This window comes from Mytilus edulis, chromosome 12, assembly GCF_963676685.1.
Source record: "Mytilus edulis chromosome 12, xbMytEdul2.2, whole genome shotgun sequence".
NCBI lineage: Eukaryota > Metazoa > Mollusca > Bivalvia > Mytilida > Mytilidae > Mytilus > Mytilus edulis.
This window is the reverse complement of record NC_092355.1, coordinates 1383281-1400384: the sequence shown is the minus strand read 5'-3', so window position 1 is coordinate 1400384 and position 17104 is coordinate 1383281. Positions and strand designations below refer to the sequence as shown.

The window sequence follows — 17104 nt, the reverse complement described above, 5'->3', positions numbered from 1 at the left end:
AGACCAGGAACAAACAATGACCATGCAACTCAGGAGGTATATCATATTTTTAATCTTTTTAATTGTTTATTTCGATGACTCTGTAAAATATTTCACCTCTAAATTTTTACGACATGTTGGTACTAACAGTAAATAGAAAAATATAAACGATGATTTGATTTATTCCTTCATATCTTGTTAATGTGTCTGATCAGCACACGTGTTTTCTTTTAGTGGTCGTTTTTGTAAAGGAGGGCTAGAGGATGTTCATGTAGGTGGTTAGTTATCTCAATAGTACGTTCATTCTTGTAACTCATAATTACAATTTGTATTATTGTGACTGCCTTTTACTGTTTTATATGCTAATAATTATCAAAAGTACCAGGATTATAATTTAGTACGCCAGACGCGCGTTTCGTCTACATAAAACTCATCAGTGACGCTCAAATCGAAATATTTATAAAGTCAAACAAGTACAAAGTTGAAGAGCATTAAGGATCCAAAATTTCAAAAAGTTGTGCCAAGTACGGCTAAGGTAATCTATGCCTGGAATAAGAAATTCCTTAGTTTTTCGAAAAAAATCAAAGTTTTGTAAACAGGAAATTTATAAAAATGACCACATGATTGATATTCATGTCAACACCGAAATGTTGACTACTGGGCTGGTGATACCCTCGTGGACGAAACGTCCACCAGCAGTGGCATATCGCATTAATGTTATTTCTACGTCATTGGTTTGTCCATGAACAAAATCTAATACAAACATGCCACTATTACACGTGCAAATTTGAATGAGGCTTATCAGGTACAATCGATAAGATATAAAGTATTTAATGGACTATTTCGTATGATTTTCGGGAAATGAAATTGAGAATGGAAATAGGGAAGCGTCAAAGAGACAACAACCCGACCATAGAAAAGCAACACAGTGGGTCACCGACAGGTCTTCAATGTATGTATAAAGTAAGAACGGGGTGGGGTTTTCGAAAGATGATTTATAAAGATATGTTTCCGTTAGGTCTCTTGATTTAAGTGTTTTGCACTTTTAATCAGGATTTCAATCTATTTGTTTTATTAGAAACAATAAAACAGGCGGAAACCCGTTTGAAACAGAACAAAAGAATCAAAGCTCTTTGTTAGAGAAGGCGATAAATGCTTACTGTAATGTTTACTATAGTAACAAAAAATTTAAAAGTTTATTGAAACAAATATAATGACAATTTTCTTCTCAATTACAAAGTGTTCTATTTTAAAAACACCATTTGCATAAGGTTTCAATTTATCTGTTTCATAGTTTAGCAGAACAATTAGATATCAAGTCAACGACATGGGTATCTATTAAGTTGGATGTAGAAATGCATAACCTCCGATTTTTTTGAGAAAAAAAAACCACGGACGGAGAACATTATAATCTATTAATTCAGTAATTTTCGTGTCTGCCCTTCCATTATGTGACCCAAGAAAAAAATCTAAAAAATGGGAAACAATTGTACCAAAAAGAGAAAATCGAGTGCACCTTTTTATGTTAGGGTGTGTTTAAGTTGAATATTTTGTTTGAAAACTTGATACATCATCTCGCTTCAGATTCTAATATTCTTATATATGAAAGCTACAGATGTACAGGTTGACTTTATAACATAAAAAAATCACAGTACTAAAAGATGAAATATATGGGTCGAGTGAAATACCTATCCAATGAATCATAAAAACAGAGTAGGTGTGTTCGAATAGCTATTTTTTTTTTAATTAAAAGTACTTGACGACAGTCTTTCAAGTTGAATGATGAAAATGCATATCTTCGACAAAATAATTTTTTTTGTGTGTGATAACTAAGGTCTATAGTCTTCAACCTCAAAAAGATCTAGTCTGCCCTTCCACGAAATATTTAATTAGATTTTTTTAAATGTTTATGAATTTTTAAAAATTCCACCTGACAACCGATTAAACAATAGTTTTAAGTTTAATCAATGCAGACAAGATCATTAAGTGATGCTCATTAGCAAGTAGATATATTTGTCTTTTATAATACTACTGACATATAAGGATCGTAATGGTGCTATGCGGATACATTTATCGGTTTCCAAGAGCAAAATTGGCAGTGCGTCATCCCTAAAATGGCTTCTATTTCTACGATTGTGAAAATTAACTGGCGTAATGGGGAGATAATTCTGACTAAGTAGATTCCTGACAGAAGACCAGGAAGGTTTTTCCTCTCTTTGCTCAACTCCGTAAACGACACCTATAACTATTACAAGTGATAAGAGGTAGAACGCAACATATGTTTTATCCAGGATTTCAATGACTGTTTTCCTTTTAATTGTTACACATTTGTATTTTCGGGTCCTATTTTAACTTACTAACGGGGTATGTTTTTTTTTAATTTTAATGGCCGTAATATTACCTATTTTGCTAATATTCAATGTCATGTGGTCTCAGGTGGAGAGTTATCTCATTAACTATCATACTACATATTTGTATGTTTTTGAACAAAATCTTAAGAAACTGTTTAGTCCCATCTTATTTTTAAGTTCCTGCGTTTTCCCTAAATGGATTTAATAAAAAATATGATGATGTTTTTCGTATCTGTATCAAACCGGTTTATACGCACAACTCGAATAAAAATATCATCGTCTTATGAACACAAAGAAAGTTTAGAACATTGCAAATAAACTAGTCATAATTGTAACTCGTATTTCACTTCATTTTATTTCATTATTTACAGTTGAACTAGTATTTAACACTTATGATAAGTATCTTTCTATCCATTTATTTAATTATAAGCCAATGCAAGTTTATCTAGGGATAAGAATTGTTATTTCCAGCAGGAAGTTTTTCTATGTTTTCATCTTCTTATATCTGCATTGTTAAATCACAGAAGTGGTGTGGTGGGCAGGGACTTTTAATCACGTTAAAACTTACTGTCATTACATGAATAAAATATGGATAATTCAGTATAACTTCACATGTCAACCACAAATCAAATATAACAATTAAGACGAATATAACGTTCAATATCTCCAGTGGTAAATCTTTTTTGTTTAAATGTTTCATAAAAACACCCGTAGGCGTCCTTCAGCTGGCCCCTTAAAAATATGTATACTAGTACAATAATAATGGACGTCATACTCCGAATTGTACACAAGAAACTAAAATTAAAAATCATACAATACTAACAAAGGCCAGAGGATTGGGACAGGCGCAAAATTGCGGCGGGGTTAAACATGTTTATGAGATGTCAACCCTCCCCTATACCTCTAGCTAATGTAGAAAAGTAAACGCATAACAATACACACATTAAAATTCAGTTCAAGAGAAGTTCGAGGATGTCTTTTTTTACTTTATTTTATTTCCGTACTGTACAGTTGAACTAATGACTTCCACTGCAGGAATGGTAATGTTTATCTCATTGTAGTTAATGTATCACCACTGCAGGAAAGGTAGAGTTTATCTCATGAACCCTTCCTGCAGTGGAGATACATTTACTACAATGTAATAAACCTTACCTTTTCTTCAGTGGAAATACATTTACTGCAATGAGATAAACCTTACCTTTCCTGCAGTGGAGATACATTTACTACAATGAGATAAACTTTACCTTTTCTGCAGTGGAGATACATTTACTACAATGAGATAAACCTTACCTTTCTGCAATGGAAATACTTTAACTGCAATGAGATTAACCTTACCTTTTCTGCAATTTAGATAAACTAACACTTGTTATCTCTAACCACCACACCACTACTATAAGTTTAAGCTGTAGTTCTATGAAATGAAAACGAAAAAAGATATACGTCCCGCTAGAAATTTACAATTCTTGTTTTTAAGAAATTTTCATTGACTCATGATTTAGCAAAAAGATAAAAGAAAACTATCATAAGTTTATCTCATTGTAGTAAATGTATCTCCACTGCAGGAAAGGTAAGGTTTATCTCATTGCAGTAAATGTATTTCCACTGAAGAAAAGGTAAGGTTTATTACATTGTAGTAAATGTATCTCCACTGCAGGAAGGGTAGGGTTTATCTCATTGCACTAAATGACTTCCACTGCAGGAATGGTAATGTTTATCTCATTGTAGTTAATGTATCACCACTGCAGGAAAGGTAGAGTTTATCTCATTGCACTAAATGGATCTACATGACAGGAAAGGTAAGGTTTATCTCTTTACACTAAATGTATATCCACTGCAGAAAAGGTAAGGTTTATTTCTTTACACTAAATGTATATCCACTGCAGGAAAGGTAAGGTTTATCTCATTGTAGTAAATGCATGTCCACTACAGGAAAGGTAAGATTGATCTCATTGCACTAAATGGATCTCCACTGCAGAAAAGGTAAGGTTTATCTCGTTACACTAAATGTATATCCACTGCAGGAAAGGTAAGGTTGATCTCATCGTAGTAAATGTATCTCCCTGCAGGAAAGGTAAGGTTTATCTCATTGCACTAAATGGATCTCCACTGCAGGAAAGGTAAGGTTTATTTCATTACACTAAATGGATCTCCACTGCAGAAAAGGTAAGATTGATCTCATTACACTAAATGTATCCCCACTGCAGGAAATGTAATGTTTATCTCATTACACTAAATGAATCTATACTGCAGGAAAGGTAAGTTTAATCTCATTGTAGTAAATGGATCTCCCCTGCAAAAAAGGTAATGTTGATCTCATTACACTAAATGTATCCCCACTGCAGGAAATGTAATTTTTATTTCATAACACTAAATAGATCTGCACGGCAGGAAAGGTAAGGTTTATTTCTTGCACTAAATGTATCTATACTGCAGGAAAGGTAAGGTTAATCTCATTGTAATAAATGGATCTCCACTGCAGGAAAGGTAAGGTTTATCTCTTGCACTAAATGTATCTCTACTGCAGAAAAGGTAAGATTTATCTCATTGCACTAAATGTATCTCCACTGTAGGAAAGGAAAGGTTTATTTCATTGCACTAAATGGATCTACACTGCAGGATAGGTAAGGTTTGTCTCATTGTAGTAAATAGGTCTGCACTGCAGGAAAGGTAAGGTTTATCTCATTGTAGTAAAAGTATCTCCACTACAGGAAAGGTAAAGTTTATCTTATTACAGTAAATGTATTTCTCTTGAATGAAAGGTAAGAGTGATATCATTGCAGTAAAAGTATCTCCTTTGAAGGAAAAGTACGATTTATATCATTTCAGTAAATGTATCTCCTTTAAAGAAAAGTTAGGTTTATTTCATTGCAGTAAATTTAAAGGAAGGTATTAGTTGATTGCATTGTAGTACCTGAGTAAACCGATCCCTGATAAAACTGAATTTCAGTTTTAACCGAACAATTTGAAAAGTCCAACAAAATTTCCATATCAATTAACGTTAATCTAACCCGAAAAAAACGAACCCTGTCAACAACGAAATTCGAACGCTTTTTGAAGGTACGTTAGTAAATATATATTAAAAGTTATCTGTCAAAATCAATCGATCGATATCAACCAAAACAAAACAGTATTGTAAATTATTTGTGTGATTTGATTACACAAACACAGAATAACAGAATATCCCCGAGGACATTTGAGGTTAAATTACCTGGTGAGTTGTTATAACAAATTAATTAGCATGTTTGTGTCCATGTATTCAGTGATCAAATGATGATCATCGCCGAAAATGACAAGGAAGGAACTTTCCCTTAGATTAGTTATATTCTCATAACTCAAATAATTACTGCCACAAAATAGTAACTGCAGCTAAACTGTTTAATTAAATGATAGTTTTAAAGCCTTTCACTGGATTACGAATGCATGCAACAGAACAAGGTCAATGACTTTCGAATCACGTTTACGGGATGCTGGATTCCCTTTAGAGGTCCTAAATATATAATGCAGATGCTCCTGAATACTTCTGTTGTTTATTTAGCAACGAAATAATCTGGATCCCTGGTGCGGGTGACTAGTTTAGTCCGAGAACTCGTGTGTACAATGACGATCTCAATCCAACTACGGAATCTTCATTTGACAGCGCCTGGGAATCTGAATTGGTCAGTGAATTAACAGATGAGAAAATAACTATAAAAAGCAAATTTGCTTCACATCGGACATCATTGAATGAGTTATAGTTTCACAGCGACGAGCGTGATTGACGGAGTGGCGTTTGATTTATAAACAAAAATGTAGCAATACGTCTATCTTAATATGCCTATACTTTTACATTTACATCTAAATCAACGCGAAAATAAATGGTTGTCTTTTTTTTCACCTATTATCCCGTCAGTTAGTGCCGAATAAAGGCAACAGTAGTATACCGCTGTTCAAAACTCATAAATCCATGGACAAAACAAAATCGGGGTAACAGACTAAAACTGAGGAAAACGCATTTAATATAAGAGAACAACGACACAAAATTAAAATGTAACACACACACACACACACAGAAACGGACCAAGCATTAGACAAAATCCTATGATAATAACAAATATAACATCAAAACCAAATACATGAATTTGGGATAGAAAAGTAACGTGACACGTCTTATAGTAATGTGAATCCACACTCAAAAATAAGAGAAAACAAACGACACAACGGAAACACAACGTTAAAATATAACATACACAGAAACGAACTAAAATATAACAATTGCCATATTCCTGACTTGGTACAGGACATTTTTAAAGGAAGAAACGGTGGGTTGAACCTGGTTTTGTGGCATGCCAAACCGCCCTCTTTTATGGCCATGTGAAATATAACATTGAAATGACAACACAACATTACAGGACTACAATATAAATAAATACACAATTGACAAAGAAACACACGTATAATATCTAACAAAAGGCAACAAGTTTAAAATTTTTAATACGCCAGAAGTGCATTTTGTCCACACAAGACTTACTAGTGACGCTCAGATACAAAAGTTTAAAAGCCGAAACAAGTACAAACTTGAACAGCATCGAGGACCAAAAGTTCCAAAAAGTTGTGCCAAAAACGGCCAGGGTTTTCTGTTAGGTACCAGAACATCCCTATTATTTAGAATAATTTATACTTTTGCAAACAGTAAATTAATTTTATAAAATGACTATACAAAAGATACATGATAGAACTGAAGTATTTTAAAACTTATTACATGGAAACAACCGAAATAAATTCCATTTCCTATAAAATGCAACACATCCAAACTTATTTTGTGTCGACTTCCGTTTACTTCTACAATCTGAACGTGAAAACCGAACAAAACGCAAAGTCCAATAGGTGTTCGGTTTTGAAAGGTTTCCCTGTAAATGGATCTCCAATAAAGGAAATATTAGGTTTATCTCGTTGCAGTAAATGTATCTTCATTGAAGTTAGATAAGATTTATTGTTTCAGTAAATGACATTTTATTGATTATTTCATGTGGTTGCCTGGAACCTTTTGATTACAGTTACAGTAAATAAAGGTTTAGAAAGATGAGTCATAAAGATAGGTGTCCGTTTAGTCCATTGGTTTAAGTGTTATATACTGTTAATCAGGATTTTAATCTGTTTGTTTTAATACAAACAATAACAGATATCATCTGAACAAGTGATTTACAATTCGTTAACCAGGGAGGGTTTTCTCGTTTAATTAACTTCCTTAAACGACTACTTTAAATGACTCATGTGATATAGAGATAGTAATCACAAATATTTATTAAGGGTTCGGATGAAGTTGTTTTCTTTTGAATGTTTGTACATTTTATGTTCGTGGCCGTTATAGGCTACTGACACATTATAGGTTTTCGCATTGTTGAAAGCTAATCATTATATGGTTAAATATATTTTTTGGGGGGAATTGATTGGTGTATAAACTCAACAAAATCATCCACAAACAAATGAACGTCGGAAGGACTTTTACGCTATGTTTATGCGTGACTTGGTTCAGACTATACACCAATACATCCATTTAAAAATGCGTTTAATCCTTATAATAATCTAAAATTGGAGATGAACAATTCAATTTCTCCGCTTTCGTACATAAATTGTATATTTGTGTCATTGAATTGGCCTGACGAATGAACATACGTGTTGGTTAACGCTAAGGGTGTTAGGATAACCTAAAACAATAGGCAGGAACTGAATAAAGTGAAAAATAAAAAGGTAAGACTTAGAATACACCTTAACGCGAAATGAAAATAATTTTGTTAACGTCGAGCCTAATTGTGTTTTTATCGCAGGCGTCGAAAAGAACTTCGTTCAACGTCGTATATCGAAAAATAATTAACGTCAAGAACAACTACTGGAAGTCCTTTCGATCAATCCTATCAAAGTATTCCGTTATATCATATACGAATTAGTTACATATAATCGATGGTCGATGGTGGTAAGTTGTCTCATTGACATTGATACTACCACCTGTTTAAGGTTTTTTTAAATTCCAACTTTCGTTTTAATCTCTGTGCGTTATCCCTAGATTGTGGTATTTCACTGATGACAAGTTTTCGCTGTTAAAAGTATATGTAACAAACCGTTTTATATGTAAGGTGATAAATAGCATAACAAAAAACAGACACCGAAAACAAACTATTAGCACAAGGAAAATTGAAACATCGCAATATAAAATAAACATAGTTGTAAGTCTTGTGTCACTTCATTTTATTTCCTTACTGAAAAGTTGAACTGATAGTAAACACTTATGATAGTTATCATTCTATCTCTTTGTTAGATAATGAGCCAATGAAAATTTCCCCAGTTGTAAATTTTCAGCAGGAAATTTTTCTTTTTTCGTTTTCATCTTTATGCATTTACAGGTTTAAGTCATAGAAGTAGTGTGGTGGGTAAAGGTTACGACTGTTGATGTGTCTCCATTGAAGGAAAGGTAAAGTTTTTCGTAATGCAGTAAATGTTATCAGTAATCAAAGAAATATTTCATTAACAATTTCATGTGTAACCTTTGGGATGTAATCTAATGTCATTTCATGACATTGGCAGTCGTTTTCTAATCGTTTAATTTTTTGATTTTGGCTTTTTTTAAGGGACTTTCCATTTTAAAATTTTCTTGCAATTTGGAATTTTGAATATTGTATCAACATTTGTAGAAACGGTGGATTACATCTTGTTTTAACGATGACTTAATCTACCACTTGTATGACAGTCAAACCATTGCAATGGCTCTTATTTATTATTTTCAAAATTGTCAGATTTTAACAATGCCTAAACGAAATGGAGGTTGTGTTTACAATATACCTTTCTTACTCTTTACTTCTTAACAATTAGTTTCATATTATTAATATTGGTTTAGCATTACTGCTTTTTTTTTCAAACTGTTTCGATAAAAAAGAAGTAGATGTTTCAGAAGGAAAGTGAAAAAGTTGAATGTCCATTAAAATAAAATAAGGGAACACTGAATCAAACTTTGATCCTATCAAAAAAAATGTTTTTTTAAATATAATTTGTGTTTTGTCGGAGTCAAAACTAATTGTTTTTAAAACAAATGATGAGCGTTGTAATACAAAAACAGTTCTTCTGTTTTGAAGTACCTTTAACCTGCTTATGATTGCACGATTATGTATTCAGAAAAATAGTCAGCAACTTCGTAATAATAATGAGAAAAAAATCGAACGGAATACATAATTAAGCAACACAGAATTACTGCATTTGTCATATTTATGTCCTTCGGCAAGGTGCGCTAGCTACGAGATATATAAAAAATAAAAGTATGATGTGTTTTTTGGTTTAATTATTAATGAATGTGAAATTATAGTGAAATACAATTTACGATTAGCAGCCAGTATTGTTCAAGTGTTTTTTCAAGTAAGCTAAGAAATATGAATGATGAGTGAATTATTCTAACTTTAGAATTGAAATCAAACAGACATAGTAAAATCCATTTCCACGAGGTCTTATATCTATGCTATCCATTCGTTTGATGTGTTTTATCATGTATGTTCATGTTTATATCATGTTATGTGACCGTCAATTGTTTTCTGTGTCATCTCGATGGTTTATTAGTTTTCATCTAGATTGAAATACACGTGAAATGGAGCTACATACACTCGACCCCATACCCTGTAAATTATTTCATTTGGACTTATAATTTGGATAAATGTTGTAAATTGGTAAAATGAGAATTTGGGTGCCCTTTAATACTGCACAGACTGTTTATCAGTCTCTGCTTATTGTCCAGTTGTCAGTCTATATTGAAATTAATAACGCTCTAAGAATTAACACTTGTTTAAATAACGGATGAGTTTTTTTTTTTTAGTTTTGGACTATGTCTATGGATTTATGACTGTATTCATTAACGTATAGAACCATATTTATTCAATAGGTTTTTCCTATACATACTTTTAATGTAATCCACACTCTGTATATCTCAATTTAGAATAATTAAAACTCACATGGCCAACAGATAAAACAATAAAAATAAATCGTTTAAAAAAATCTCACCTCGAATACACTGCTCTTATAAAATCATGTAAATTTATAATTTAAATTTTTGGACAATTTTCATTTGTAGAATAATTATAAACAAAAGTCATAGAAACCGGGAAAATGACGACAGACAGCATATGTATAGCAGAAGACATATTGCATACTGGGATAAATATGGGGTCAAACGTTTTCCTTATAGTGGAAGGCGGAAATACACGCCAATGGTTTACCAGTTTGATGATGGAGGAATCGAAATCTCAAATGACGTTTTCGGAATGACAACAAGGCAGTTTGAACGAATATATACAGATTGTTTAAATAGAAGAAAAACACACGAAAGCTGGATAATGAATCTTAGATATCCTGACAAAGCCTCAAATGAATATCTGGAATATTTAAATAATTGTACAGACTGCAATAATGGTAACTACTTTTGTTTCATTTCTAACACATAATAAAGAATTGGCTTTGTTTGCTAGACTTTGATTTAGAGCACACATATTAAAAATCTTAAAAGGTGAATTTTTTTTTTATGTAAAACCATATAACATAGACACAATTTAAAAAATCAGGAGTTGTCGTTGTCAAAAACTCTATGTATTTCTCTGTCCTGAGTGTTCTTGCATTTATGTGTACTGTATTCTTGTTATGCAATGTTGTCACATTAACAATATATATATATAAAATTGCCATTAGGCGCGAGGTTTGGCCACCCACAAAACCAGGTTCAATCCACCATGTTTTTTTTATTAAAATGTCCTGAACCACGTCAGGAGTACGGAAGTTGTTATTTAAAAGATAAAATCACAAAAAAAAAACTGAAATCCGAGGAAAATTCAAAACAGAAATTCCGTAATCAAATAGCAAAAACAAAAACTCAAAGACATTTAACGAATGGATAACAACTGTCAAATATAATAGTTCGTGTCTATGAATGTTGCATTGTTTTTTGTCATTTTTTGCACTTTAAAATTCAGTATTACTTTTATACTATTTGCACGAGTTTAGTTCTCTTTGTTGTTTGTCGTCAACGATAATGATAACGCGTATACAAATTATTCATTAAAAGATAGTACGCTTATCATCCATCATTCAAATCGAGAATTTCTTGAATTAAAACCACTTCTCAGAAGTTTTTGAATTAAAACAGTTGCACGACATGATAAAATCATCATAGATACCAGGATTAAATTTTGTTCTTACGCCAGACGCCTACAAAAGACTCATTTAAGACGCTCAAATCAATTAACGATTTCAATTGTTGTATCTTCGCTTAATGTGTATAAATCCGTCTGTGTCGAAAACTAATAACATTAACCTTTTTTTACAATGAAACTAACTAAACATTACCTATTGACATGTGTCTATGATCATGTGAAGTACTAGGCCGTTGATACTACCGGGGCCAACATATTTGTATTGTTCCATTGTCTGTAACATGTCATAAACAACATATGCTATGCAAGACCCTTTTTTGTCAACATGCAGCAAATCATAGGTCCATATCATATGATTACGAACATCATTGTACGGTTTAAATATAATAAGTATCTATAGATAATTCTTTTATAGAGCATTTGTCTTGGACTGAAAATGATTCTACAGAAAACCACTTGGCTAAAAACATTATTGGAACAGTAGGTACTGAAATAGACATACGTAACAGACAGCTACTGTTTATCTTACATGATAAAATTCACAATGCAAATTACTCTAATATAACACAAATATCCAGTGGGAGTTTAGCAGAAGGACTTAATTTACCAGGAAGTGACCTAGATATAATGTTTGTCGACGATGTTGTTAATGTAACACGAATTGAAAGGAATATCAAACATCCAATACAACGTAATGAATTTGTTATGGAGACAGATACTGATCATCCTGGATTTACAAGACTCAGATTGGTAGCAGGAGGTAAAAAGATGAATTTTTTATCGAATGAATGTATTGTCAATACACAATCAGGTATATATTTATCAACGACTAATTTTGTAAATCATATGAAGCAGCTGAGTTATCCAATACACGGTCCCTGCATATCAGATACAAATCTAACTTTGGATATGGCATTCTGCCTAAGAAGTAAATATTTACCATACCAGGCTATGCCATGGACATTGCGTTGTCGACGACAATGGCCTTCTAATGTCATTATTGACAGGATAATGAATTACGGCTGTTTGATAGTACCTATTGGACCCAAGATTATGCCAAGTTGTAATTTATTATGGAGAATATCTTTCTCAATGGCAGAAAAACAACTTGTACATTCGTTTAATTTCACCCAACTCTTGTGTTACGGTCTTCTGAAATTAACATTAAAGCGTATCGTAAACACAAACGACCATGTCAAAGATTTGTTGTGCTCTTACCTTTTGAAGACAGCTTTATTCTGGGTCTCAGAAGAAGTAGATATTGACATGTTTCAATTACCTAAATTGTTTATTTGTTTTTCTCTCTGCCTGAATAAGCTGATATCTTGGGTAAACAACTGTTACTGTCCGAACTATTTCATACCTGAACACAACATGTTCTTAGGAAAGATCAATAAATATAACAATAAATCACTACTCAGTGTACTGAATAGTATAAAGAACAGGGGAATCAATGGATTGATGCAGAATTTATTTCCTTCTATAACATGTAATATTAGAAATTGTCCGCCATATACTAAAACAAGTGAACAATCAATACTAATGTTAGACTTTCTGTTTTACAGAATTTCTCAACCGATGTTGAACGCTAATTTGGGAAAGCCGTCAATAGCAAACATTAAGATAATTCATAAAGTACTAACATATATTAAATCTATACAAAATTCTGAATCTTCTACATTTAATATTGATGTGTGTAAGTACCATTATGCTACCGTCAGTCAGTACACAGCACAACGATTAACATCAGAGAAAACAATTAAAAATAAATATAACATACGAGCAAGTTATCATCGGCATTTACAAGCTGGTATAACAAAGGATGCTGTGATGGGTTGGTTGTTATACGCGTCGTTTTATTATGTTACAAAACAGTACAATGTAACACTCAGACTTACGGAGTATGTGCTTTCAAAATGTTCACCTCATATGGTGACGTTACGGAAATCCTACTACAGTGAAGCAGATATATATAATTACAGACATCATTTACATTATTCAATATCATTGAATGCAAAGATGAAGACAGCTGTTGTGGATGAAGTCAGGTACTTACGGCAGTCATCATTAATACCAAACGAACTAGAACTGGAGGTAGAAGACAAGGACTTCCAAGTACCACCTATTTTAATGTCTCACTGTCTAAGATTTCTATGCTATCATCATATAGGTGATACTCTCAACAGACAACAGGCATTACGTCATTTAGGTATACCACATTATTTGTCCGATTATGTACTTTCTAATTGTTTAACACTACTAGGAGTATGTTGTGAGATATCTGGTGATAAGGACGCAGCTTTTCATTATTATGATAAAGCTTTGAAATGCAATGATGGTGTATGCAGTTCAGATATCAAGACTTTTAAACATCTAAATCAAAGTTGCATCGCTGCAGTGAACATGTCTTTTTGAACCTTGCTATGAAGTTTTGGGCCAAAATAAATATTTTCACAAGTTTTAGTTATTACGTAGCCAATGCCAAACATTACAGAACCCAAGATAATAAACATGGAAAAACAACGCACAACACAATGAAAGATGAACCTAATGACCATCACCCTTATACAAACACAATTGAGGGGCATTTTCACAGATATCCATATGGTTTAAGTCTTCAATGTTTGAATGCAAAATATTTCGAAAGCCAAAGAAAAAAACAAAAAAAACCAACAATTTGCAAGTTTTAGATACATTGTTTTTACATTTGAGAAATAGATAATGACTCGACAGTTGAAAATATTAAGATACCACAAGCGAAAATAACAACATAAAAATGTAGAAATGGAAGCAAACATTTCGTTACTAAAAATGTAAAGACAGATTCTAGAACACATCTGTACTCCAAACCGCGTAAAGTCCAACACCTTATTTAAAAAAATGTTCATGTTTAAAAAAGATTTTTTTTGTAATGACATTTTTTCATATAAAGGCTCAATAGTAAATGTTTTGCCTAACTGTTGGATATATATTTACGTATAGTTTTGCATTAGACCATATATATCACCCAAGGAGTAATTTAGTTTGATCTCCACTGAGCAAGGTACATCTGATACATTAACAGATACATAAAAACGTACAACCATTGGTCATTAGGGACGACATCAAAAGATCGATGTAGGATAAAAAAAACTTAAATCAATTAGATTGGGGGTGGGGGGGGGGGGGGTTAAAATTTTGCAAATTTTGTATATCTAAAATCGATTTTTACATATATCCCTATTTATAAATCAATTTTTCCCAAATAAAGTTAAGAGGGGGGTGGGGGTCAGTGAAAAAACTATGTGAATTAAGTTTTTTTTTATCCTACATTGAACTTTTGATGTCGTCCCTTACGTATCCAAAGCCAAACAAAAACAAAACCTCAAAGAACACATATGTAAAAACAACAACGCACAAATTGTAGGAATAGCTTGATATATTTGACCAACACCGCAATACAAGCAAAGTCGATTGGAACTGTCTTAGATACCGGTTGGTCAAAGTATGGCACGCCACGGACTGTCTTATGTAAACTCTGAGAAATTGGTGTGGTTATAGTATGAAACGCCCAAGTGGTCTTATGTGAAACTCTGATATATCGGTATGGTAAAAGTATGGAACGCCATACCTGTCTTATTTGGAACTCTGTTATATCGGTATTGTTAAAGTCTTATGTGCATTTTTATTATTTTTACAAACACGGTTATACTATCTTGATTACGAATAGAAAAATATATATTACGTAATATTCTATCAAACAAAATCATTTGATTACGAAATATAAAAGAGGGACGAAAGATACAAGAGGGACAGTCAAACTCATAAATCGAAAATAAACTGAAAACTCCAAGGCTAACATTAAAAAGACAAACAGACAAACAATAGTTCAAATGACACAACATAGATAACTAAGGAATCACGGACCCAACCAAAAACAAGGGTTGATCTCAGGTGCTCCGGAAGGGTAAGCAGATTCTGTTCCACATGTGGCACCTATCGTGTTGCTTATGTGATAAACAAAATTGGTAAATAGTTTAATTCGGTTGGTCACATTCATCAAAGGAAAGGGACTGTAATTACGACGTAAGGAACATATCCGATATCATTTGTGAAACGGTTTGTCCATAACGGTCAACCAACTCGTGATGGCGTTCGTAAAATTTACGAAGGGATGATTCCAACTTCACCATTTGGAACTATTGGTTTAATAGCTTCCTTGTGAGCAGCATCCTCTTATCAAGAACATCATGACAGGAAATGCAAGCAAGGGAATATCGTATCAATTGAGAAATGTATACCCCGTATGCAGGTGCTGCTGGAATATTGCTATTTAGAAATGGAAAGTTCACAATTGGAAAACTGAAATCATCTCTTTTGTCGTAAAGTTTTGTTTTCAACCGACCCTCATGGTCAATTTCTAGATGTAGGTCTAGATATGGGGCTACTTAACTGTATTTGTAGTATCCTTTATCGCTATGGGATAGATGCTTTTAACAAAGTCACCAAATTTCAGATTATTTAGTGAAAGAACATCATCTATATAGCGGAAAGTAAAGTTAAAAGATATTGCTAACTTCTTATCTTTCTTCCTGAGAAATTCTTGTATGAAGTCAGCCTCATAATAATAAAGAAGCAAGTCGGAAAGAAGAGGGGCACAATTTGTTCCCATTTGAATGACGACAGTCTGTGTGAATCCCCCGAACGTAACACATATGTTGCTAATCAAGAAATCAAGCATATTGATAATGTCAGCTTCAGAGAATTTTTTGTGGCTACGTTGGCCATTCTTTTTTATGAAACAAAGCAATACCAACTCTTTCAATTTGTCTTTTAGTATGGAATGCGAAATACTTGTGTAAAGTGTAGAAGAGTCAAATGTTTTAATACCATTACAAGACGAAAGAGAGTTAGATTCTATGTACTCTAACAGATCTTTGGAATTATTAAGTATCCACATCTGATTCACGCCACCTCTAGAATATGCAGTTTCACAATAATTTCGAAGTCCGTCTTTGATTGCTGATAAAATGGATGTTAATAACTTAGAATGAGGTTTCGTGGAGCACTTGGAAGACCCAGCAACATGTAATTGTCATACCTAAATAATGTTATAATGTTATGATATGATATTTTTATTATCAGATGTATTTTTCTTGGCCTAACTGTGTGTCCGTATGACATGTATAATATGTTTACATAATATTTGTTTAAAGAATAATGATATCATTGTATAGTATACAAATCACTGGAATAATCATTTGTTGATGGAATAAATGTTGCTTTATATGTGTCTAACCTAATAGTTCTCGAATAACCATAATCTACGATCAGCAAACTGAGGCGAATTTAACCCGAATATGTATTTTCTCTTCAACAGTGTTTTTATTCTCTGTTCTTTTTTTTTCATTTTGAAAAAAACTAAACTAAATACGTTTTGAAATAAACATTATATCATGGGACTCTGAAATAAATACACAAATAACATGTATTATTTAAAATTTATGTAGGTAGTAGAAATATAATAGGACCAAAGATTTCAAAATATATACATTTTGTTTGCCAAAATTTCAATTTACCATTATAAATACTTAAAGACTTAATAACATACCTACCACAGCACACGTCTACACAAAT

At 32.6% G+C, this 17104-nt stretch overlaps 2 protein-coding genes across 2 annotated transcripts in view; one reads left to right on the top strand and one right to left on the bottom strand.

Annotated features, from left to right (window-relative positions):
• LOC139499401 (uncharacterized) overlaps positions 1-17104 on the bottom strand; it is a 333926-nt gene that overhangs the window by 251979 nt on the left and 64843 nt on the right. The gene's annotated exons all lie outside the window — the stretch shown is intronic.
• LOC139499311 (uncharacterized) lies at positions 11368-13903 on the top strand. Its single transcript, XM_071287979.1, has 2 exons — positions 11368-11377; positions 11904-13903. The coding sequence occupies exons 1-2, from the start codon at positions 11368-11370 to the stop codon at positions 13901-13903; spliced, it is 2010 nt and encodes a 669-aa protein (XP_071144080.1).